The sequence below is a fragment of the Lepidochelys kempii genome, chromosome 5 (genome assembly GCF_965140265.1).
Source record: "Lepidochelys kempii isolate rLepKem1 chromosome 5, rLepKem1.hap2, whole genome shotgun sequence".
In the NCBI taxonomy this organism is placed as follows: Eukaryota; Metazoa; Chordata; order Testudines; family Cheloniidae; genus Lepidochelys; species Lepidochelys kempii.
The window spans coordinates 29,701,708-29,729,273 of NC_133260.1; the positions used below are offsets into that span (position 1 = coordinate 29,701,708).

At 37.9% G+C, this 27,566-nt stretch overlaps 1 protein-coding gene across 2 annotated transcripts in view; it reads right to left on the reverse strand.

Moving 5' to 3' along the window:
- OXCT1 (3-oxoacid CoA-transferase 1) overlaps positions 1 to 27,566 on the reverse strand; it is a 125,892-nt gene that overhangs the window by 50,595 nt on the left and 47,731 nt on the right. For both annotated transcript variants that reach the window (XM_073343852.1, XM_073343853.1), the window contains exons 7-11: positions 25,329 to 25,389; positions 4,817 to 4,924; positions 1,821 to 1,935; positions 1,234 to 1,328; positions 560 to 608 (exon numbers count right to left, since the gene is read on the reverse strand). In XM_073343852.1, coding sequence (XP_073199953.1) covers positions 560 to 608; positions 1,234 to 1,328; positions 1,821 to 1,935; positions 4,817 to 4,924; positions 25,329 to 25,389 — 428 coding nt within the window. The remainder of the gene's footprint in view (positions 1 to 559; positions 609 to 1,233; positions 1,329 to 1,820; positions 1,936 to 4,816; positions 4,925 to 25,328; positions 25,390 to 27,566) is intronic.

Consider the following 27,566-nt stretch of genomic DNA (forward strand, 5'->3'; position numbering starts at 1 on the left):
CTGGAAGTATCTACTCCAAATATTCATATGTGAAAAGTTGCTTAAATTGTTCCTCCAAAGATATAATCCCTCAATAGTGAGAAGCGAAGATATTAAACACACAGTGACTGAAGTACAGGAATTTTGCCAAACGTGCCTGGGACAAGAGTCAATGGGGCCAATTTCTAGCACTTCCAGACATCCCAGGAAAAACAGTGGGAACAAATGCATGTGCATATAGACATCACAGTGCAAGTCTACGTGCTGAATTGGGGAATAGGTCTAAGAATCTTTTGCTTCAAAAAAGTAAAACACAAGCCTTCACTGCTTGAGTTAAAAAAAGCCTCCTTTAACTGTCACTACTAGAAAGCAGTGATGATACATATGCTGACTAGCTAGTATATTAATGGTCACTAATGATCGAAACTCATAGTGACTGAAAATAGGTCCGTAATAAAAAAGGCAAAACAACATAAATATTTACAAGTAACATTACACCAGTGTTCTGGATTTAGCATTGAATCAAATGTTAAATCAGTTATGAACAATTTCCAGAAGTTAAGTATGTTAATGATTTTACCTGCATTAATCAGGTCTGGATCTACCTCGTTTTCAAGTGGATAAGGACCCTGATAACAAAACACAGTCTTAATATTTATTGATGATCCAGAATTACATGTGACTCAAAACAAATACATAATACATTTGGATTTTTCTGTGTGTTACACCTCTTTTATTTAGTATGTGCACTGAAACATACACTAGCCCATGAACAGAGACTGTATGGTAAAGACACTGCTGAAGGCTATTATAATTATTAAATGTATATAGTTTTCCTTGAAGCTACAGAATTCTTAAAGTTACAGGCATCCAGGTTCAATTTAAGAAAACATCACTATAGTAAAATATGCATACGTATTATGTTAGTTTAAAATTATGTATGATGTCACAACTAAAAACCTCTTATAGAGCTTGATCCTGCAAGGTGCTGAGCATTCTGGCACCAATACAGCAAAGCCCTCTGCCAAAGTATATGCTTATCTTTAAGCTTGTAATCTGTCCCACAACTCCAATGGGACTACTGACATATGTCTCAAGTAAGTATGTGCTTTAAATACATTCCTGGGCTTAAGCAAGAATACACAGCACCTTGCAACGTGGCAGCTCTTTGAGCTCAAAGTGTAAACAGTTTGTGAAAAAAACAACAAATTAATTTAAGTGCATTACATAAGCCTTCACTGACTCTATACTTACCAAGCCCAGGACTCCATTTTCACTCTGCAGGTGAACTGAAATGTCTGGACTGATGAAGTTGCTGGCCAACAGTGGAATTCCTATGCCCAGATTAGCTGAAGTGAATTGGTCAAGGCACAACTAGATTATAATTACCGTAAATGAGTAAATTAACAAAATTATATTTGTGCTGTGATAACACACCCTCCTTTTTTTTTTTTTTAAACAAACTGTTTGGCTTTTCAAATATATGCCTCAAAAGTTATGCCAAATTATTTTGTCATTTGGACTGCCTAGTTGCCTTCTCTCAGATGCTAACCCATTAATATAAAACTGTCCAAGCAAGCTTCATTTCATACAGAGGGTGCTTACAATTTTCAAGAAAGATCAATTAATCACTTGACTGCCAATGAACATTCCAGGTAGAACATCTCCTACTGTACGCCCTAACATTCCATCTATTTCAACAGGATGTTAATATAACGACAGCCACAGGTGCTGTAGTGGACAGTGAAGATGGTAACAAACATGTGCCAGGAATAACAGCTGCAGCTGCTATTTTATCACAGCAAATCCCATTTCTTTAACCTACAACAGCTGGAGGATACCGTACATGCCGTCTTCAAACTCTAAAGCTGCTCGTCTGATGATCCGCTCTCTCACATTATCTCCTTCCTTCTTTTGTTTGGCTTTTGAGTCTTCGGGCTTTCGGATGGATAATCGCTACAAAGTAAGACATTGTCAAAAACAAACTGTGGTGTTAAGATTCCTGTTCTGCAAGACATAAACATCAGGCTCAAGGGTTCAGTGAGACTTTATGCAAAAGTCCTTTAGAATATTGTAGGGATGGAACCAATTTTGGCTCTAGAGGAAGTACTGCCAAAAAAAAAAAAAAAAAACCGATAGAATTTAACAACAAATGAAATCCTTTCTATATGAATTTTTTCAGTAGCCTACAGAACTTATTAGACAATATTATCCCTGCAATGGAATTTGATAACTTGGCTTTACTATTCTATAAAAGTTATCATGGTTTTAAATTCTATAAGCCTTTTCCCGCAAGGGATGGTTTGCTGTCAAGAACAGCACTATTCTTTTGAGAAAGTGTCTGTCAAAAATATATTTTCTGTAATTTTGTCCTTTACCTTTTCCATATTTCAAGACAGTAAGTTTATGTGGGCAGAAGGGATTTTCACTGATGGAACAGAAGCCTTTAGTGGGAACATAGCTGTTAAATAAAATCCATGTTTAAATTAAAACATTTATTTTGAATGTAATTTAATTTCATTTTAAAAAAGCTTTCTTTTTAACCCTTGGCTGCTTTCCCTACAATGGTGGATCATTTCATTGTTGCCTTTGAATCCCAAACTCATTATTTCACTTCCTGCAGGAAATGAAAGTGTTCACAGATTGGCTCCTGCCTTGTGTTGGAGGATTCTTCCATGGAAAAAAGGAATGCATGATGGAAAGTACACCAAAGGCATTCCCGCTAGAGGGATCAGATCAGAATCCAATTAGGCAGGAGCAAACTGTACATCTAAAGACAGTAAATGTATGACAAGCTAGCTTCTATTTATTCCTCTGCTTCCTCCCGCTCTGCACCCCACCACCACAAAATGGTATAGGAGGACTATCATTTCTGTAACATGATTAGAACAACAACATGCCTTCCTTTTCCCACCACTCTAACTAAAGCTGGTTTATATGGGAATCCTTTCCAAACATTCCACTGGGAACTGTAATATGCCTGATCCAATTTATGCTCAAAATGTAGTAAGTAAAGCTGGCAGAACTGGCTCCTACACAAACCATTGTCCATACTGCCAGTCAAGGTGGCATATTGGGATGAGGAGGGATCATGATATAGAAGGGTTAGGGTGGAGCGCCACGCCTCAAATTTTATTTTATAGGCTCTGTGTAAGGCAGTAAATAAATAACTTTGCAATTTCATTGCTATATTTCTATTTGATGAGATGCATCACTGCTAGGGTTACAAAACTCAATGGACCAAATTTATCCCTGCTGCAACTCTATTGTATATTATATAAAACATTTTAAAAGGTGATAAAAAATGGGGTAAGTGGTATGACATGAGGCCTTGTTGTTAAAGTTCTGGCTTAATCTCCTGGTCCTAGGAGGACCCCCACTGTAGTGGGCAAATCAGAGAAGAAAGCCAAGCAGCATTTGTATGTAGGTGCTACACTGGAAAGAAGGGGCAAGCCTCTGAAGCCAAACTGAAATGACAACAGCATTTTAAGCAAAGCAAAATCAATACATTTTGAAAAAGATAAATGCTTGTGAGCGGATGTAATAGACCATGTCTTAAAAGGCGGGAACGGGGTATTAGCTGCTGTCTAATACAAAGTGCCCACAGACTAAGAGCTTTGGCACATCTGGCTCCAGTCAGATACCTAGTGACACATCAAGTTTGTGCAGAATAAACTAGTGGCTAAGCAAGCTGTGATTTATCATCCTGCTTGAGGTGCACAAGAAGGTTTACCCCAGGGAGAGTTTACTCAAGTATAGGGCCTTATGGCTTTCCAGGCCTTTGGGATTTTATGGTGGTCACTGAAGTTTGATTTATAGCAGAACAGTCTCAGGAGGACAACAAAAATGGGCAGAAGTCAGCATACCTTTTTTCCCTTCATATTTCCCACTCCCACTAAAATAACCATCAAATATAGCCAAAAAAGTTATTTCTGACTGCAAAGAAATATTAAAGCTGTGTCAGAACATACTGCAAGATTGCTGGCCCATAAAATTTCTAACTGTACTTCCAGAGAGCTGTCATTCCACGAAGTTGAACCCAGAGACATTGCTCCTGGGAGGGGACACGACAGAACCAAAGCAGGGACAATTTCTTCCAGGTTGGTTCTAAGTGTAGCAATGAAATAGCTGCTTTCTTTGCAGTCAGCTAAAAGGCTACCACCATATTCATTAATATTAATTGTAACTTTTTAAATAGATACTGACAATCAAAGGTCTTCCAGTTCTGTAGAGGAATGCAATTAAGTAACAGTTTCTGTTAAAAACAAAAACCAAAAACACCTCCAGGACACACTGCCACATAAATATGAATATAGGACCAAATTTTCTCTTCTGGGCCCAGTCTGTACCACCTGCATAGCATGAAGGGGCTGGAACTGGCCCTTGCTGCCAAGCCTCCCAGTGGGAGATAACTCTCACCTGCTGTAAAGTTGGCAGAGCCGGCTCTTACACCAACCACTGTCCATGCTGCCAGTCAAGGTGGCATATTGGGAAGAGGAGGGATCATGATATAGAAGGGGTAGGGTGGAGCGCGATGCCCCAAATTTTAAGCTGGTATAAGGTTTCTTAGGGACCATAACCAACTGCCCTAAATTAGACAAGTCCAGGGGCTCCTCTATCTTATGCAGTGACTGGAAGCAGTTACTGAAGCTTGACAATCGGGGATCCATAACCATTCCCTCCCCATCTCCTGCACTAGCTGGAACTTGACACAGTAGAGAATCCACCTCATAATATTTTATCACGGCTACAGTTTAATGGTCAAGCAGAAATTCTGTGATTTATAAAATTTATTCTGGGTCAACATACGTAGTGGCTAAGAAGCTGAACTACTTACTTCAATTCTCTTTTCATATTTCTCTCCCTTTATGAGACGATGGACATAGATCTTTGGAATGTGAATATCTTCCGGGGCAAATGATCCTATATCAACAATTTCTTCTACCTGCGGAGAGGAAAAGGAAGAGTGAATATACTCTGTTGAACCAGAATACTCTCTCAAGACATGAAAGACTTGAGAGATTTAGTGATGAAACTTCCAGATACTCAAAGCAGAGTAGCTCAGATCTACCCAAGAAAAAACAGAGAGTGGGCCAAAATAGTGGAATGGCCTCAAAATAAGCGTGTCTAAAATTGCATGCCTCCTTCTTACACATGGAGGGAACTCCAAAATTTTGGGGAAAGGATATTTCCACATGCATTTCTGAAGAATTATATTTCTAGCTGCCCAGTTTGCACACACAAATATCTCCTGCACATCCACATGAGAGTTCTTTGCACATACAAAATAATAAGCACAAAATGGAGGGAAACAAAATTTTGGTAGCAAAAGGGGTACAAAGTGTACAATTTTAGGCATATAAATCTGGAGATCAGGGAGACCACTTTGAAAGTATTTCAAGATGTGCTTTTTTGTAGGACAGTCACTAGAATGCAAGGCTGTATAAAACAAGACAGAATATTTACTATGACATGCTGTATTTCAAAAATGTTAAATTTCAAGTTCTAAGAACATATGCAATGTTCATGATGTTAGAAATTCTGTATTCAAAAGGAAATGAAATCATATCAGAGCTAGTCTCCTGAGAACATGTTACAATAGCAACATTAAACTCAATATAAGGATATCTAAAACAAGTCTAAGGATTCCTAAACAATAAAGGCTTCTGCAACAGGATACATCAAGGGAGTTATACCATCTACCTAATCTTTATGTTGAATAAATCTCAGAGCACTGTCATCACAAATGAAGAAACATTAAATTACTTTAAATCCAGGTTAGCATGCATAATTCTCAGATGAAAACAAATCCATGTGCTGTATCTGTTGTCTCTGTAAAATTTCATCAATAATAAAATTCATATGGCACCTGTCACACAACCTTTACCCTAATATTCCTTATAGGGTGCCAATAAAAGTCTAAACAAACTAATAATAAAAAGTAGCAGAGAGAAAGAGAAAATAAAAAGGTACAGACAAGGGAGAGAGGGTATGTTTTCAGATGATCTTTAATTGTTTTCAAAGACCTGATGAGACAGGAATACACAACACTGTTCATATGGCAAGAGCTCTAGAGGAAAAGGTTCTGGCACAAACGGTGGCAAAACTGTGTGAAGTGACCAGTGCAAGACATTTAGAGGGAGCAATGACAGGAAAAGAGGAAGAAAAGTTCATAAGGTAGGGTGGGCCAAGTCAATTTAGTGTTTTAAAAATAAAAAGATTTTATCAGGAACAAAATGGTGCAACAGAATCCATGCATTATCTTGCTAAATCATTGGTCACATTGTCATCTATATTATGAGATGGCAGAATACCTCTGCGATCAAAAATAGGATAAGATGAAAAAATCCTGGAGAACACAGATGAAGATTCTCTGTCAGAACAGCAGGTACTTTAAGAATCCTGGAACAAAATCAAAAAGGAGGAAAAACAGAAGAGAATTGCACAGACAGTTCAATGTAACTATACATAAAACAGATCATCTGGTACTGTCATAAATATAAAGGGAAGGGTAACCACCTTTCTGTATACAGTGCTATAAAATCCCTCCTGGCCAGAGGCAACATCCTGTTACCTGTAAAGGGTTAAGAAGCTCAGCTAACCTGGCTGGCACCTGACCCAAAGGACCAATAAGGGAACAAGATACTTTCAAATCTTGTGGGGGGCGGGGAAGGCTTTTTGTTTGTGCTCTCTGTTTATGTTTGTTCTCTCTTGGGACTGAGAGAGGCCACACAGAAATCCATCTACTCCAACCCATCCTAATCCAAGTCTCCAATATTGCAACCAGTATATGGAAGCCAGGCAAGGCGGATTAGTTTATCTTTTGTTTTATGTGAATTTTTACCCTGTGTTAAGAGGGAGCTTTATTCCGGTTTTCTGTAACTTTAAGGTTTTGCCCAGAGCGCGATCCTCTGTGTTTTGAATCTGAATACCCTGAAAAGTATTTTCCGTCCTGATTTTACAGAGGTGATTCTTTTACCTTTTCTTTAATTAAAATTCTTCTTTTAAGAACCTGATTGATTTTTCATTGTTCTTAAGATCCAAGGGTTTGGGTCTGTGTTCACCTGTAGAAATTGGTGAGGATTATTATCAAGCCTTCCCAAGGAAAGGGGGTGTAGGGCGGGGGGGGGCAGATATTTTGGGGAAAGACATCTCCAAGCGGTCTCTTTCCCTGTTCTTTGTTTAAAACGCTTGGTGGTGGCAGCATACTGTTCAAGGCCAAGGCAAAGTTTGTACCTTGAGGAAGTTTTTAACCTAAGCTGGTAAGAATAAGCTTAGGGGGTCTTTCATGCGGGTCCCCACATCTGTACCCTAGAGTTCAGAGTGGGGAAGGAACCCTGACAGCTACCATCTAGAATCTGAGTCCTACTTTTCTCATTACTATTTGTCTTTACTTATTAGGTGAAAAAGTGGGCCCAAGAAATATTAATCACGATTGATTCAAACTGCTTTTATCTCCTCTTATTAAAGGTTAGAATTATTGAACCAAAGTTTTTGTTGGCATAACTCTCTTGATTTCAATGGAGTTATGCTAGCGGAGAATGTGACCCATTGTATTCTTCTTCCTCAGAAGACTTAAAATAAAGTGATTTCTCTAGAGATACCATCTATTGTTATCTATCTCCCCCCACCACTACCCTTATTATTTGGCATTTATTTTTATCCCATATGTCTTTTGATGCAGCTGTCAACATAGCACAAGAATCATCAACATTATTTATTTTATGTATGTATTGCCATAAATGTGTGTGACATGTAGACAATAAAATGAACATATTTGCCCTGAAGAACTTAAGATCAAAGATCCCATTCCTTCAAATGGATTCACCCACAGATTCATGCCCATGCTTGTGTTTCTTTGTGAGTCTAGCCCTCACATGTCTACATTAGCCATTTTCTTAAAACTTCCCATTAGTGTAAGCAATGATGACAGCACAAATGTAGACTAGCTGCCAGTTTTTCCACCATCATGTCATCTGACTGCTCAGAGCAGGCTACAGTTTATTTTAAGGCTTTACTTCATCAGATATTAGAAATCACAGGAAACCAAAAGGTTATCAATCTTAGCTATACAGATGCTTCCTGGGTTACACAAGACCCGACTTACGCAAATCGGCATTTACGGAAAAAGTTCTGTAAGCTAGAAATAGGAGGTAGGTTTTTTTAGGGTTTTTTTTTTCATAATGGTCGAGTATATGTTTCCGACTTACGCAAAATTCAATTTATGCAAGGCGTTCCGGAATGAAACGATTGTGTAAGTTGGGGAGCGTCTGTACAGTAAAATCTGAGGAGTAACTTCAGTTCTGAAGATGGCAGATGGGCTTGGTCCATTTTAGGAGGCCTTCAATTTGTGGTTTAAAGACCCTAAAATTGGGATATTATCGTATCTCCTTTCTGTTAAATAGGCATCTTTGTGCCTGTTAGATATGACCACACAGACCCCTGCTTGGGTTCAGATTGAACAAGAATTGAAATAATCTGTCTCCCTTTCATGCACTGTAGGATCAAATTATTATAGATTTGATGGCTCCAAAGTGCCCACAATAACAGCTGTGAGACAAGCTTGGCTAGGAAGTTCTGCTTCCATCCATTCTTCCAGGTACAGGCAGTCCTATGGAGCAATCCCATCCTTAAACTCGGTGGCAAAACCATGATGTGGACGGCTTGGTGGACAAAGTAATTATGACTGTGTCACAACTAACTGACAATCACGAATTTAAACCATCTGCAGATCTTCAGCAACAATTTGTCTTGCCCTTCTCCGAAGCATGGGCATATCTCCAGTTAAAGCATTTACTTACTAATATATTTGGACCGGGTGTATTGAGAGCTCCAGAACCTCCAAAAATTTATTATTTTGGAGGAAATTTCAGGGATTTCCTCAACCACTGGTCACTGGTATCCTTTTATGATTTGCTGGACCAAAAAACTCTGCCAAAGATTGATAATTTTAAAGTTGCTTGAAACAGATTTGGATACCCAGCTATCTCTGACCCAATGGAATATAATTGTAGCTTATGTTAAAAAAGCTACTATAGACCTGAAGCTATAGCTTATTCATCAAAAGATGAATAAGCTATAGATTATAGCTTGTCCATAGGCTAATAGTAATGGGCCTCATAAATGCTGACCATTGTGGGAAATTAACTCCCGTAGTGCTACATTATCTCATATGATATATGAGCGTTCCTGTATCAAGAATTCCTGGTATGACATGGGTCGAAGGACCAATTTTGTATTGGATGCTAAATTGGAGTCCTCCCCCTTAAATTTAATTTTGGGATATATTCCTTATACCTGGAGATTACCAAGTAACAAAGATGCGTGGTTCCCATGTGCAACTTTGGTCTTTAAAAAAATAATCCCGCAAAAATGGAAAAGTTGATCCCCACCAAATATTGAGTCCTGGCTCAGTGATATGGCTGATCTTGCCAATAGTAAATGACTGGCATTCCACAGAAAGGGACTGTTCAGAAAAATTCAAAGCAATCTGGGCTGCCTTTTTAGAGGCATATGATTCACATAGACGCTGAAGATAGATATGTTGTGTCCCATTTACTGTGTGCGTGCGTTATGATTAATCTGGTATTCCATTATATTTGTTGTATTTGGAAAAATTAATAATAGGTCTGTCAAGAGATTAAAACAATTAATTGTGATTAATCACACTGAAACAATACCAGAATACCATTTATTTAAATATTTTTGGATGTTTTCTAAATTTTCACATATGTTGATTTCAATTACAACACAGAATGCAAAGTGTACAGTGGTCACTTTATATTTATTTTTGATTGCAATGTCACCTGAAAGTAATAACAGGTGTCCGCATGGCACTGCTGTAGCCGGCGTCAAGATATTTACGTGCCACATGTACTAAAGATTTATATGTCCCTTCAGGCTTCCACCATCATTCCAGAGGACATGCATCCATGCTGATGACAGGTTCTGCTCAATAACGATCTAAGGCAGTGTGGACCGATGCACATTCATTTTAATTATCTGAGTCAGATGCCATCAGCAGAAGGTTGATTTTCATTTTTGGTGGTCTGGGTTATGTAGTTTCCACACTGGAGTGTTGCTCTTTTAGACTTCTGAAAGCATGCTCAACACCTCGTCCCTCTCAGATTATGGAAGGCACCTCAGATTCTTAAATCTTGGGTCAAGTGCTGTACCTATCTTTAGAAATTTCACATTGGTACCTTCTTTGCATTTTGTCAAATCTGCAGTGAAAGTGTTCTTAAAACGAACAACATGTGCTGGATCATCATCCAAGACTGCTATAATATGAAATGCATGGGAGAATGTCGGTAAAACAGAGCAGGAGACATACTATTCTCCCCCAAGGCGGTCAAAATTTAATTAATGCATTATTTTTTTTAACAAGCGTCATCAGCACGGAAGCATGGCCTCTGGAATGGTAGCCGAAGCATGAAGGGGCACAAGAATGTTTTGCATATCTGGCATGTAAATACCTTGCAATGCTGGCCATAAAAGTGCCATGCGAAAGCCTCGTCTCCCTTTCAGGTGACATTGTAAATAAGAAGCCAGCAGCATTATCTCCCGTAAATGTAAACAAACTTGTTTGTCTTAGCGATTGGCTGAACAAGAAGTAAGACTGAGTGGACTTGTTGGCTCTGAAGTTTTACATTGTTTTGTTTTTGAGTGCAGTTATGTAACAAAAAAAATCTACATTTGTAAGATGCACTTTCATGATAAAGAGATTGCACTTCAGTACTTGTATTTCTTTTATCATTTTTACAGTGCAAAAATTTGTAATAAAAATAATAATATAAAGTGAGCACTGTACACTTTGTATTCTGTGTTGTAACTTAAATCAATATATTTGAAATTGTAAAAAAATCCAAAAATAGTTAATACATTTCAATTGGTATTCTATTGTTTGACAGTGCGATTAAAACTGCAATCAATCATGATTAATTTTTTTAATTACAATTTATTTTTGAGTTAAGTACATGAGTTAACTGCAATTAATTGACAGCCCTAATAAAAAATTATAAATATATAATATATACATTTAAAAAACCCTGACAAATCTTTTGCTGTCTACACCAAAGGAAAATAAAGCCTCCATAAATCATAGCTTCCTCTTTTCCTTTTTTGAATAATTACCCTCCAAGGCCTTTACTAAAGCAACAAGATTACCCATTGCTCACAACTAGTGGCAAAATGCTAAATACTGTTTAACTGCATGTGTGCCCAAGGTTATAAAGTCTGTTTTCTGAAGTGACTCAGTAATGGCTGAAGCACCAATCACAACGTTAACTAATGTCAGAGTATCACTTTCTTCAATGTGTTCAATTTCATTTTTGTTACTTTATTTCAGTTTTTAACAAGGGAATTTCAGTTCTTCCCCTGAAACCATAGCCACGGCAACCCCAGAATTTCTACAGGCCTCCAGCGATGCAGGTACACTATAGCTGAAGGGAACAATGGGATGTGTAGTCCTGATACTGTTGAAGTTTTCAAGGCACTGAATAAGATAACTTCACTGTAAACTGGCAACCCAATTTTAAATTTTTATACTCCTAAATAATACGGGTGCTCATTAACCAAAATCTCACTGGAGAAATAGCCTTTAACTTGCAAACAAAATTCAATGTTGTAAAAAAGAATCCTGCCCTCACTATTAATTTTCAAAATATACTAAAATCAGAAGACTTTGAGCTGTTTAGACTGTAAAATAAATAAAAAAGCTGCTAATGATTAAAATGCATCAAGTGCTTAATAAATTATTACAAATGAGAAAAAATGAGCTTTTAGCTCAGTGAAAGCAACATTTCTCCTAACTGAAATCATGGAAAAGACAAATCAAAATGAATTGAAATAGTTTTCTCACCTTTGCACAGACCATACATTAAAAAGAGACATGATTTAACCAAAGATGAGAGTTTAGGCATCATTCTACAAATACATTAGAAGCTAGAGGAAGACCAAGGACACCATATGCCTGATACTCAGGGGGTGGGATGTATTAGAAGGAGTGTTGAAAACAAGACACAAGTAGTAATTCTTCCACTCTATTCGATGCTGATTAGGCTTCAACTGGAGTATTGTGTTCAGATCTGGGCGCCACATTTCAGAAAAAAATAAAGTGTACAAACTGGAAAACATCCAGAGAAGAGCAAGAAAAATGATTAAAGGTCTAGAAAACATGATCTATGAGGGAAGACTGAAAAAAATGGGTTTGTTTAGTCTGTAAAAAGGAAGACTGAGAGGGGACATGATAACAGTTTTCAAGTACTTCAAAGGTTGTTACAAGGAGGATGGAGAAAAAATTGTTCTCCTTAACCTCTGAGGATAGGACAAGAAGCAATGGGCTTAAATTGCAGCAAGGGCAGTTTAGATTGGACATTAGGAAAAAATTTCCCATCGGTGGTTAAGCACTGGAATAAATTGTCTAGAGAGGTTATGGAATCTTGATCGCTGGAGATTTTTAAGAGCATGTTAGACAAACACCTGCCAGGGATGGCCTAGATAATACTTAGTCCTGACATGAGGTCAGGGGACTGGACTAGATGACCTCTCAAGGTCCCTTCCAGTCCTATGATTCTATGACTTCATTTCTTGACATTAATTAAACAAATGTTAAGAAACACTACAGGAAGAGGCTGAGATTTTTCACAAAACCTCAACCTCCTAGGCTGCTTTGAAAACCCTCAAAAGGAAAGCTCCAGCTGATTCAAGGAATACATCCAATTAGTGACCTGACTATGGTGAACTTATGAAATCTGACATGGTCACAGGCAGAGAATTTATTAACTTGTAATGTTACTGATCTTAAGCCTTTCAGAAGAAAAAAATAATCAGGCATTTGCCAACTTTTACTGAAAGAGAGAGAATGCATATGAATGCTGTATGGTGATTTGTGTGTGTTAGTCACTCTTCTTCTTCATTTACATGGTGATAGATTTTAAATAACACATCTACCAGTATTTGCATTTTTCAGAAATTGAATAGCTCATACAGCTGATACATCAATCAAATGAATGGTCTTACTACATTCTTAAAAGTAATATTTTATATTTAAACAAACATTCTTCCACTGACATGCACAGTAAGAAAGAAGATAGCTGGAAATATTCTTGAAGGTGAAAGTTTGAAAGAAAATAAACAAATTGGGGTGGAGTGAGGGAGAGAAAGGCTGAAATAGTTTCTCAGGGTTCATGACTGAACTGGTGAACCTAATAGTAACCATGGAATATTACTAGCAAATATTAAGAAAATGGAAAGTTCATAATGCGTCAAAATTCTGTTTCCTGCACGTTGTCAGAGGAGGAGGAAAGCAATAACCACCCATAGGGAAAAGTGACAGGAGTCAGGTGTTGTGATAAGCTCACAGCCCAAAAGCACAGTAGCCAAAGCTGGAATTGACTTTAAAATATCTTTCTATTTAAAGAAGGAAGTTTTGTTTACTTGAATCTAATGGAGAAACTCTGCATCCCTTTTGCCTGCAGTAAATGTGAAAAATTATCTTTAGAACATGACATTCAAAAAGTCATAACAAGTAAGAACTCTAATTTTCTGATCATATGAAGTTTTTCTACTTCGTCTGTATCATAGTTCTATGGGAAATAACAGCTGAACCAAACCATGCTCCTGCTGTCTGGATTCAGTACTGCTGAGTACAGCTGCTAGAATGCCTTTTAAAAAAAAATATGTTACAATATATATATTGTAGGTGTGACTGCTCTCTCGGTCTAAACTACTACAAGAGAAATGTAGCTCCTACAGAAATCTTTAGTTTCTTTCAGCACCTTTTGTTTTTATTGTAGTCTGAAAAGTCTAGACAAGGAGGGCAGCTACCTTCATACATCTCCCCTTTACTGACAACTTGCTGGCATGCATCTAAAGTAGATGGAAGTCAGTTGGCCCAAATCCACCTTCAGGACCCAAAGAAGAGCTCTGTGTAGCTCAAAAGTGCATCTCTCTCACCAACAGAAGTTGACCCAATAAAAGATATTACCTCCTCAACCTTGTCTCTCTAATATCCTGGGCGTGACCTGCATACTACAACTCTGCATAGGCACGTGCTAGTGCTGGACATTTAAATATGTCTCCAGCAGCAAGAATGCGAGTACAAGACAGCCCAGCCTAATCTACTTATGAAGAGCAAGTGAACAGTCTGAAAGTCACCATGTAAATGCTCAATTTGAATAACATAAAAAATGTCAAAAACTAATACAGAAAACTGTGATATGGCACAAAAAAACAAACAACCCCCTTGCCCCCCCAAACCAGCTGATATTCAAGGTATTTATTGAGGAGTCTTTTCCTCTCCTGTTTGGTCAGTCTGTCGCTATTACTATGGTTTCAGATTTTTTCCATAGCTCTCAACAATATTTAGCTAGCCACAGTATGATTCTCTCCAGAGTATGTCTCACCCCACTACAATAAATTATTACAAATCCTATAGTATCAAGAGTCTGCTACTTGTCTCAGCTACTAAGATTTTTTTCTAGACAGCCTTGTCCTAGAGGGTTATAGAAGTAAAAAATTGTCATGTAGTCTATAGCTGGTGGGTTGCTCATTACCACACCTCAGTGAATGGGAATGTCAGAGCCAAGAAGAGGGGAGAGATGTGAACCGGTTCATTTTAACAGATGTGAAAGTAGCAGGTTGAACTACTGGCCAGTAGATGTCTTTCTTCAGTTTGCAGGGGTTAGGACTGACAGAAAGTCATCAAATACAATACAAAAGGCCAAGTTTTCAGCCTATCCTAATCAGGCTTCCATTTTTTTATGTCATCAGTTTTGTTGGAGTAAATTATTGTGGGTATAATTATGTACCTGCAATTATTTTAGTATGAAGTTTAGATCACTTAGACACCTAAGTACCTGCTGTGCTTATCACTTCATTTGGATCTCTTGGTGCTCAGGACCTCTGAAAAAATCAGCCACTTTGAGAGTCTAGCGTTAGGCACCCAAGTCTGAAAAGGTCGGTTGCTGTTTCCAGATTCTATGTGTACTAAATACACCCATAAATTAAAAATGTAGATGTGTAAATTACACCTGTCAGAGACAGAGCACTTGTAACATGCCACTAAAAAACCCAACCTCTAGTCTTTGCTTTTCCTTGCTTCAATAAAATAAATTAAAGGAATGATATCCAATACCTTTAAGCAATTGCAAGCCAATACATTTAAGCTATTTAGCTTGGGTTAAAATGGGATATGGCTTGGGATTGTTCTTGGGTCAATGAATTGTTAAACAACTTCTTGTAAAGTGGGTGTGTCCCAGTGATTTAATCATAGAAAGTGAACAAAGCAACCCAATATTTGATTCTGAGAAACATATCCATGATTGAAAAGAGCACAATTTCACATTTGGAGGGTACAGATTTCTCACAGAGACCCTCAATGTGGGTTTGGGAAATATAGTGGTAGATAGCATTTATTTGAAAATAATGTACAAAAATCCATCAAATGGGGTAGAAACAGAGGAAAGTGAATGACCTCCTTCAATCTGGGAATATTACTGTGTTCCTACAGTCTCCTACAACAGCAATAAATAGTCTCACTTCAGAAAACCATGATACAAAGCCAAGATGTCCTTAATATTCTAATCCTCTATTCCTTCCTAAATCGTCATTTTCCTCACTCAGTAATTACATTTAAAAACATTTTTAGGTGAAGGTGGAGAGACAGAAAGATTAAAACCTAACTGAGATAAGTGCTCATATATTTTAAAATGCTATGCAATGTCGCATAAAATAGTTACTTGGCTGCAGCTTTTCAAATCTTAATATTCTGCCCATCTGAGATTTTGTTTTTTTTTTTTTTCATGCCCAAATGCAGTAGTCCACACTATGGACTAATGGTCTGTAAAATTTCAACCCTGAATGCCATGCCTTTCTCAACTTATACTGGGAAACTGCATCTGAAAACACAAAAGTTATCATTTATTTTGTCCCCTCATTACTTTAACAAAGCGAAGCTGATTGAAACCAAAAATAGGTTACGAAACTCTAGGAATTAGTGACCCCTGAAAGTACATGGTACATTCCTTCCTGGACCATAGTTCTTCATAATATGTGGTTTTATGATGCAGAGAGTGGTGGACTACTGCCTAATGCATCTTGCTCCCCCTGTCCTGATTGCTTGTAACTGTCATCAATTCATATGACAGGTTTCAGAGGAACAGCCGTGTTAGTCTGTATTCGCAAAAAGAAAAGGAGTACTTGTGGCACCTTAGAGACTAACCAATTTATCTATCTAATCAATCATCTAATCAATTCATATGTACATGTTAGCACACATAATGAAATGGTAGATTTTAAAAATCCTTCCACTTTACAGTGTCTTCCTATAAAAACCACCAGGTCTTTTGGCTCATGCACAGCACTGGTACATTTAAAGGTAACATATACAATATAAAGTTGATTGTGTAAATGAGAGGTCAGTTCAATTCCTGAGAACAACTGAAATTAGCTTTATACATAATTAATAATTATAGACTTGTCATCATTATGCACACCATATTTTGGAGTGTGGAATTGTTTTGACCAGTGTGTATTGATCACCCAAAACTTTCCTGTGTAACTGCTTTTCAGAACCCAATTAGATCTTGGGAAGTTACACCATAGGACTCCCAGGGCTCTTTTTCTTTAGAAGACTGTGTTGACTACATCTGCACATGGATCCCAAAATTAAACGTCTGGAGCTTAATGCTCAGAAAGCTCATACTTGGTTCAGAAGGAGTCAATTTAAAGAAAAAAAAATGAAAACACACACGGAGAAACAAAACAAAAAGTTTGAACTCCATTGTCACGTTACACACAAATGAGTCTCACTGAGAGATAGCCAGAAAGGATTTGATTCACTATGAATTTAAACCATATAAAAACATTCAGTGCTCTAGCTGTGAAGTGCTAAATTGGATTCCTGTATTTAAAGGTTACCTTTAAAGAGAGACTGGTTTATTATACCAAACAACAAAACCAAACCCCCCTGACTTTCACTATCCCCCCCCTTTTTTTCCTCACCGCAAATTAGAAGCATGTTAAATAAGGTCCCTCTGAAAAATTTATGATTCTGAAGTTCAATAGTTTTAATCTGTCTATAGATTTACTTTATAAATTTGGTAATTTATAAAGTAAATCTGTCTACAGATTAAAACAATTGAACATTACATGGTAATTTAGGCTTTAGAAACATGGCACTAGGGGCCAGGAATTTTGATTCTAGAAAGTGAGACTACTCACGTGAGAATAGTTATATTTGTGCATTAGCTTTTTGCAGGATTGCATCGTAAAATAATTTTTTCCTCTCTCACTATTATCAATAAAAGCAATGCTATGCTTTGGCACGGGCAATATGATATAAATGACTTACTTCAATCAATCTGTTTCTGTCCCTCAGTGCAATATGGTTCACTGTACCTGCGACAATCGAGCTCACTGACGTAGGTAGAATATTGTTCCTAAGCAACCGGAGAAACTATGCAGGGTTTAATGATTTTTATTTAATGCATTTTTATGAGAAGAACACTACCTTTTTTTTTTGTATTCTGATGTTTGAGATGGAAATGCCGTTTGCCCTGGGAGCTATATTTAGCAATCCTGCCACAAACCAAAAAAAAAAGTACTGAGTACTTTGATCTTAGATATTCAGACAGCTAGTTTATAAACAACATTTTAAATACATCATCTATTATTATTATTATTTATATTATAGTAGTACCCAAAGGCCCGAATATGGATTGGGGCCCCATTGTGCCAGGTATTATAAAAACAAAGAAATAATATAGTTAACCCTTCAGGGCAGGGATAATCCGAATACGTAGAGAAGAAAATATTGATATCATTTTTGTGCATATAAATTCTTTGCTGCCAACTCAGTCCTGATAAAATTTACTGGTACTGTCAACTAACATTACAATTTTTATATTGCAATTAACCTTAAAGATCAAATAATAGTAATAATAGCAAGGTTTTTAAGAGTGGAAGCTTAAAATTAGGCTCCAAATCAATACGTGAGAACCTGCCCAATTTTCAGAAGTACCAAGAACCTCAAGTTCCATTGACCTCAGAAGAAGAGAAGAAAATCGTGGACTAGAAGCACTAACACAAGACTTCATATAAAAACATTAAAGGCTAGGAAAGAAAACTGAAATTGGAGAATGGGGGCCAGATCCTCTGGTGGTGTAAATTGGCAGATGTCTACTGACTTCAGTGGAACTATTCTAATTTACACCAGCTGAGAGTCTGGCACAATATTTAGAATGATAACTAAACATGAGAAGTTTCCACACTCAGTGCATTTTAACACTCTGAGGCTTCTAATTCAAACACTCTTATTATTCATATACCACAGTGTCAAGGAGCATCAGTCATGGGCCAGAACCCCACTGTGGAAGATGCTGTAAAAACACAGAACAAAAAGAACTGTTCCTGCCTCAAGGACCTTACAATCTAAGTATAAAACAAGAGACAACAGATGCAGAAAGACAAGGGAGGAAACAAGGAGACAGTATCAGTCAGCATGATAGACTATGGTCTCAGCACAGCACCAGCCCAGCCACTGTAGGCATCATGGCAAACTTGGAGAGTTCAGAGAAGGAATCTGAAATCAGATAATGAGATAGCTTTGCAGATGTTTACAGGGAGTTCCTCCAAAGCAGGAGGGCCAGCACAGGGGAAAGCACAAAGAGATAGTTTGAAAATTTAATACATGGAGGATGGAGGCTGATATTGTAAATCATTCAAAGGCAGAAACTGACATCTCAATAGCAAATGAGAGAGGTGATAGGTAGGGTGAACATAGGTAGGGTGGAGATAGGCTGCAAAAAGGTCTTGAAAGTGAAGACAGCGTCTTATGTTTGATATTATAGAGAAGAGAAAGCCAGAGGAGGGATTCAAAGATGTGGTCAAAGCTACAGGCTGGGTGTGTTAACTTTGCAGCAGCATTCTCAATGCATATGAGCAAGGCAAGATTGCATTTGTCGAGGCCAGAAAACAGAATGTTGCAGTAACTGAGACATGAGAAAAGAGTTTGGACAAGACAGTTTTGGCTGTGTGGATGGATAGGAAAGACCATATTGCCACAAAGTCCTAAAAAGTACACCTTAGACCCCTAGCTCAATTAAACTCACAGGACAAACCGCAGTCTTCCTTCTCATAATACATATGGCATAGTTATTATAATCAATCAGCCCACAACTCTTGATATACAAGTGTATATTACAGAAATGGGTGAAGATGTTTTGTTTAATACCAAACTCACAAGTGAAAATCTCCAAGGCGAAGTCCATGTAGATTGCTGAGTTTCAACTGATACTGCATCAAAAGCATGAATGTCACATTATTATAACAAAAAGAAAAGGAGTACTCCTTTTCCTTTTCCTTTTGCGAATACAGACTAACACGCTGTTACTCTGAAACCTGACATTATTATAACAAAAGACGTTATCAACCAAGAAGTTTCATTAAAAATTTCCTGGTTTTCCATTGCAATTTCCAAAATTATCTCACCATCTCTAGGTTTGACAAGCCACAAATTGGCTAAGTTTCACTCCCAAACTTTGTGAACACATTAAGGACTGAATTCTGTTTCCAATAAACCTTGTGAGGATTTAGCTTTTGCAACAATGCGAGCTTCAGATGGCTTAGGGCTTGATTGGGAACATTCACAGTTTTGACAGCTGACTACTTCCACTCCACTTGAGCTGATATTCTCAGGACAGCAGGGACAAATTGCTGCAGAAGAGTAGGAATTCTTGCATAGAAGCATTTTACCTTGAATGCATGCTGCTGAATGCAATCAACTAACATTGGTTTTAAGAAGTCAAACACACTGTGGGGAAAGTGCTTTTAACTATGCACACAACTCTACTCCTCCACTTGCTGCCAGGGTGAACCTTTGAAAAGTTGACCCTCACAGGTGTATGAAGATGAAAAAAAGGAAAAAGCTCAGACAAGTCAGAGGTCTTGGTTTCAAAACATCCTTCAGGTAAAGACAAGTTGTGTTTGTGAATACAGCCATTTTATTGATCTGCAAAGGACAAATAGAACAAATATTTCCAGGTACATGAGTGGGTGACAGGAACCCAGACTTTTTCCTGTTGGAAACTACCTTGAATATCAGGATCCAGCTCTCTCAGCTGGAGTCCAACTACAAGAGTCAGGCCTTCAGTTCAAGAGCTCTTTTCTCACTGCCAGCCTTCCTTCACTTGGCACAATCTTCCCCTTGACCCACTTCTATGGCACTGCAAGAGAGTTAGTTCTAAGATGAGCTCTCTCCCACAAAAATGCTCCATGCCTAACCTCATTTTGATTTCTCTTTCCCATTTGCTGTCTGGTAACACAACAGCCAAGGGCTTCCATCTAACAGTCCTCTGATTGCTCCACAACCTACCTTCACGAAGTAAATTTATATTCCTATAGTTGAGGGGAAAAGCTAGAATGTCAAACCCTTGCTACTCCACTCCCTTTCAACAATACGGCAAGTTCCTATCACAGAGGCATATGAAGAAGGGAAAATAAGGACAGGCCCTATGAGAGATGGAAGGAGGTGAGTCAGACACTGTAAGAATAGGAAAAATAATAGTTATAGCAAAAAAGTCTTCCTCAAAATTTGGTACTGCCCATAACTTTATAACCAACACTAACATGAGTCCCCAGAGTTTAGCGGTGGGATTCCATCCAAGACAGTTTGGGGAATATATCTATATTAACAATATGATTGTGACTTATATCATCCATTTGTAGTAGGGACTTGGCACACAGCGAACAGACTCTGTTTGGGAAATTGAAACACGGGCATCAACAACTGAATAGCTCTACACTGATAAAACAATGAGGTTGCTACTGATTAACCGTTGTCTTTTAACGACTCTTTGCACAGCAAAACCCAGAGGGGTGTTGGATCATGGGGAAATACCCAGAAGGACAGACAGAGGAAAGTGTATCAGCCTGTTTTTTAAAAAGAGATATGCCCTCTGAGCAGGGGGAACCATTTCATAGCCAGAAACAGAGAGAGATAGCTGGAGGAGTGGGGGAAAGACTCTCAGGAGTGGTGAGGATTCGGAGGCAGGGGAGGAGAATTGTGTTCAGGTTTTTGTTGTTTTGGCTAGATTCGTCACTCTCTTATGCTGTTTAAGAGTAAACTATGTTTAAAAAGTTCCTGCACAAAACCTGTGTTTCTTACTTTACCTGCCACAAGTCCCCAGAGAGTTCAACTCTAAACCAGACTGTCCAAAGAAGGGGAGACTCTGACAGAGTGTACATAAGCAACTAGGAAGGCTTGAGCTGTCTCAGCACTGGTCTTGGGAGCCTAGGGTAGTTGGACTGTGGAGTCCCCTATCCAAAGGAAGGGTTTCAGAATGGAAGTCTGCATCTGGGAGTGTGCCCTGGAGACCTAGAGGCAGAAACAGTGCCTGGACTCTACCCAGACCCAGCGGAATCCAAAGGTTGGGTCCTATTAGAACAGCCTGGTGATGATCTGTTAGAGGGACTTGACCTGGACGTAACATCATCATTTGCCTTTTAGATACCCACTACACTATGCTACTATCTAGATTTATAAAACAGGGGAAATGGTCCTGACCTCCCTCATAAAGTTCTTTGAGATCTACTGATGAAACGTGCTATCAGGTCTTGGTATTATTTTGCATGCACGCACACACAGTTACAGAAGGATGAATGGCAACTCCAGACTTAAGGTTGCACAGTATTGTGAACTGCACTTAACGAAGGACTAAAACCCAGTTTCACACATTAAAAATTAAATTTAGTCTCCAAACTTGGCACAGTAACTCTTCATTTTTTAGTAAAATATTTCCTAACTCTTGCAGAGGAGACATTTTTAAATGTTCCCTTTCTCAGAATTAGTGAGGTTTTCTGAGTGGGGAATAGATCCACACACAGAGCTATGTATGTAATTACATTGTTAGAGTGAGTATTTACATGTGAACATAATGAGAAGAAAATGTTAAATACAGAATGTAATGCTTTAGGTGAAAGTATAGCATAGAAACAAATTGAAAGGGAACAGAATAAGCTTTAACCCCTCTGGCATTTTAGTTTCGGGGGGGCGACCAAACCACAAGGAACTGATATTGCCAAAACTTTGATCATTTAATGATTTTCTCTGCTATAGCTTAATGTTCATATGATCTATATAAATTATGTAGTTTAGTTAATACCTTTTTATGACCTTCAATACTGGTCATGTGAAAGTTGAATTAGAAATGATGCAGTCTAACTTTCTGTGCAGGACTGATGCAGATGTGCCTAAGCAAAGATCCCCATAATCACACATGGTATCAGGTTTTATCCACGGATACAGTTTTACACCAAACTGTTCAAAAGAAATTTGTTCAAGCCAGTAAATACCTTGTGTATTTCCTTAGCAGGAACTTAGAGTTAAGACATTTCTGATCCAGTAAAGAAACTGAAATGAAAGGATTGAAGTTGGCCAGAGGATATTCTTGGCAAAAAACAATGCTGAAGGACAATACCTGAAAATTTGCTGCCAGGGCTCTGAAGTCAATAGCTCTAAGTTGAGTGTGTTGTTACCAGTTTATATCAGCGATAATCTTAGTCCTCCTTCTCCAAAATCCTCTCACAGTTTAATTATTTACAGCTCTTCAGCATTAAACAATACCTATGCGTTTTTTCCCCTACACTGCTGCCAAATTCTCTCTTGGCTGAATTTAAAAAAATAATTAAGGGTTTGTTCCTACTCTAGTTGAAGTCAATGTCAAAACTCCCACTACCTTCAACTTGATGGCAGAAGAACCTACATATTAAGGAATAAATTCTGCTTTCACATATTCATGTGCAATGCTCTCTGAAGTCTTCAAAACTCAGCGGGAAATCTTGCAAAAACAGGTTCTCATATGCACTGACTGATTGATTCCTCACACATTTCCTCCTTTTGGCCAGGGTGGAAATACCCTGAGAAGAGCATTTCCAGTAGTAGGATAGTATCATGCTCCTAGGAAGTGCAAAGGAATAGGACACCCAACCCTAATCATACCTCAATAAAATGAGAGTTTGTCTTAAAAGTGGATAAAAGTCAAACATATAAATATAAATACAGAGGGAAAGAAGTTAAAATTATCTACCGCACCATATACAAAGAACTGTATAAACTTATACAAATGTATAGTTTGTATTAATGAAAAAAATTCCAGTGACTCAAAAAAGAATCTATAAATACACAGAGATGTACAACTGATTTCTGTCACAGTCACTTGCATCACTCTTTGGTGGTTATGAGTCAGATGACCCACTTCTGGCATCCCATGTCTGAATGCACAGAGGAGACAAAGTATCTAATTGTTCTGACTTTGGTTATGACAGTGGAGTCTTTCCCACCCTCCCATTTATTCTTCTGTAAAATAGCTGAAAAATAATGCAGATGTGCCATCTTGCATAGAGCACTGTCAGCAGTTGATGGCAGTGCAAGTGTTGAAGGACCCCAAGGCAGCTATAGTTTATGACAGATCTAACAGCTAGTCTTAAATGGAATTACAGCAGTGAGAAATTCATATGGTAACTGTTTGTTGAGAAGAAAATTCTGCCCCTTCATCTGTGGGTAGAGAAGTTCTCCTGGCAGCAGAAAGAGGGGATGCAATGTGGGAATAGAAGAAAAGTCTCTCTGTTCCATAGCCTCTCCCTAAATGCCAGTACATACCAGGCAGGGACAGAGTAGGCTAGAAGGGACTGAAGAATTCATTGCTACATCCAGCTTCAATTTTAAATTGAAAAACTTTGTAAGTTTTTGTTGAAAACAAATTTTGTTCTCTGATGTTCATAAACCCGTTCACTGTGAGTACTCAATAATCAAGCAGTATGACTGGCAAGTGACCAAATATTGTTTGCTTTGATTGAATTGTGTGACCTTTATCCACTATTTCTGCACAAAACAAAAAAGTTTCAGTTCCGGTTCCAAAATTTACTTTCCAGAAATGTTCAGACAGATAAAAATCTTGCAAAAATCCAAAGGGGTGCAAATACAGTGTGCCACGATGCAGCCCTGTATTCACACCCTCCACACGATCACAATAATCTTTGTACAAAGTATGCCTTGTGAGATATCATTTGAAAACTCATAACTTCCTGATCAGTAATATCATGGTAAAATGTGTATAGCAGCATTATGCGTGAAGTTTTCAAGTTTTATGATGTTAAAAGTGCATGTTCAAAACTCACGTACCACCAACTTGGTGAAACAGACCAATCTTGAACAAAGATGTGTCTGTTTGCCTTAATTAACACTGGAATTCCACTGTAAATTAACAAGCAGGACAGAAAGAAATGTATCACAAAAGTAATCTCTTCACTTATTATGTCAGTTAGGGATTAATTTGAATTATGACAATACTTTATAGCAGACTAGTAAACAGACTGCATTTTAGTTTGTAAAAATAATGAAATCTTAGTCACATAGAGCACATAGAGTTCCTTCTGAAGTCAATGTGACTCCACACAAGTGGTTCCAAAATGTAAGATCAGGGACAAAAAGCAAGGTTATATTAGCCATTGCCCACTTGTTTTACATGCATAGATTTACAGATTGCAAGGTTAGAAGGTTCCATTGTGATCATCTAGTTTCACCTCCTATACAACACAGGCTACAGAACTTCCCAAAAATAATTCCTAGAGTATTTCTTTTAGAAAAACGTCCAAGTTTGATTTTAAAATGGTCAGTGATGGCAAATTCACCATGACTCTTGGTAAATTGTTCCAATGGTTACTTACTTGCACCATAAAAAAATCTATGCCGCATTTCCAGTCTAAATTTATCTAGCTCCAACTTCCAGCCATTGGATTGCATTATGCCTTTCATTGCTAGTTTGAAGAGCTCATTATCAAATATTTGTTCCCCATGTAGATATTTACTGACTGTTATCAAGTCTCCCCTTAACCTTCTGTTTGTTAAGCTAAATCGATAGACTGAAAGAGCTCAATCACATGTTTGCCAATCCTTCAATCATTCTCATGGGTCTTCTCTGAACTCTCTCCAATTTATCCACATCCTTCTCAAATTGTGGACACCAGAACTGGACATAGTATTCCAGCAGTGGTGGCAAGCTTGAACCTGCAATGGATCTTGGTCTGCAGGTTATGTACATATATTATAGAGTGATCAGAAAACTTTTCCCAGCAGTGAAGGCAGAAATGCATAAGGCACATCTCAAAGCTTACCTAACAAAACAGAAGTTACACTGCAACAGTGAATCTTTTTTTGACCCATTGTTTTGTAAATTACTGTATACAATCAAGTGACACATTTCTTAGTTTAGCTTTAGAATTACCTGACAATACAATGATTTTACTCTGGAATAAGCAACACTTACACAGAAAACATTGCTTATGCTTACCTCTATCACAGTTGTTTTGGCAGCTTTGCACATAGGTTGGTTGAAGTTTCTTGCAGTTTTCCTATCACAGGAAAAGAAGGAGAAAAGAGAAAATAATTAACAGTAAGAGTAAAATTATATCCATTTCAGAATTAGGCTATTACAACATGTTCCTGCAAAATAAAGGTTACACTATTTTCTTTCAGATAGCTGTGGATACAATTGCTAATAGAAAAAGGGAGAAAAGAAACCCATAACAGCATTTTATAAAAGACATATGAAAATGTTACATTTTGATAAATCACATGTTCTTTACAGCTTTCCCTGACTTTTAATAGCCACATTAGTTTTTGCAATTAAATATTCAACTGATAAACTCACTTATTTAATTGTTCAGAGCTAACACTGTATGCTCTGTGCCATATTCCCCCTGGTTGCAGTAATGCCTGTTGGACGAAATTCACTCCTGTGCAGAGGACCAGCAGGCAGCCTATAAACCACTACTGTCCCAAGCATGACTTCAAAATATCACTTACATGGCACATGGGAATTGCGCTAGCCCAATTCCACAGGAGTAAATTTCATCCAGTTATTTTAACTAACATCTCTGCCATGCCAATCCTGGGACTCTCTCAAACCAAGCCTGCCAGCTGGGACAAATTTCCCTGGGTATTATTTTTGTAATGTGGAAAAATGGCATCTAGGGAGTAAGACAAACAAATCAAACACTTTCCCTTATGACCTAGCCAGAACTCAAACCCAGATCTTACCAGAAACAAAGAAAAGTCTATTGAGCCACCTCCACACCTACATCTGAGATGCTACTTTTTCAGAAAACTACACTTCCTTTTTAGAATTTTGGGCCACAATATTAAGTACATGCTATTTTCCAATGCAGCTAGTCAACAAAATTCTGCAGAAACTTTTTTCCATCAAAATCAAAGTGTTTCAGTGAACATTTCATCAGGAAAATTTCTCAGGTCCAGTATGGAATTTCTGGCCAAAATCAGAGACAGAAAGAGTCAGTCAGTCTCCTTCTCTTTGGCCCAATATACGTGTCAGACCCAGGTTCAAGTCCCTACTCTGTCCAGTTTAGAGCAGGGACTTGACCTTAGTGTTTCACATCCTAGCTGACAGCCCTAAATACCAAGCTATTGGCTACTCTGGAGTGGGTCTGGGTCTCTGTCTGTCTGTCTGTCTCTCTCATGTTTTTGGTGAAAATTTTTGAAAGTTCTTGTTTTTGTTCCACATTGAAATGAAAACAAATTTTGAAACCTTGCAATGTCTGGCAGAAATGGAGTTGTTTTCTGGCCAGACCTACTTTCTAAGTCTTTACTCCTTGTCTCTTCATCCTATTGTTTCATGCACATCACTTGCTTTTACCATGCTGAACTTTGGGCTTCCACTGCCCCCTCCTGGTTTTTTATGTTGTAGCCAATGCCTAGACGTAGCATGCACTACACAGTTTCTTTCTGGATTCTAGTGTAGTACAAAGATGGAGTGAAAACAACTTAACAGTCCAAGGCCAAATACAGAGATGGAAATTGTTTTATTAACATTAACCAGCAACTATAAAATCTCTGGAAGAGACTAAGGGAGGAAAAAAAGATATTTCATCTCATAGCATCTGACACACTGGGGCTGTTTCTGGCCAAAAGATCATAAGAGGAGAGGAACCATCGAAAACAGAAATTAGGTGTATATTCCTGTCTCAGTACATAAATAGAACATTCATTAATAGTCAGTGAGAGTGAAATATACCCTTAAAATAAGACAGGTAGAATAGAAAATCAACCAAGGAAAAATAAGGAGAACTTAAAAAATATGGAATGGGAATTGATATCTAGAGAAAAAGAAGAGAGTTAAAAGTGAATGTTTCTTCCCAATCACCTATTATTATGGACCTTGGTGTCATATGTCAGAAGTTCAATCATTAAGAAACGTATAGACACCTGGATTCAAAAATCAGACTGTTACAAATAAAATCTCTAATCTACGGGGGAAAAGAAAAAGGTAGAAATATTTTTAAAGAGTTTGCAAACACTGGAGAAGATAAAATTCCAATTGCAAACTGAAGTTATGTCTTCATTTACAGCAGTGTGTAGAGTACAGACACTGCATGCCCAGCTAGCAGCTAGCCCAAATAGCAACATAGGCAGTGAGGCATAGTTCAGGTGAATAGAGTGAGTCACATTCCTGAACCCTCGGGTAAACACCCTACATTGCTCTCTACATGCCCATGCAGTGTCTCCCATGTCT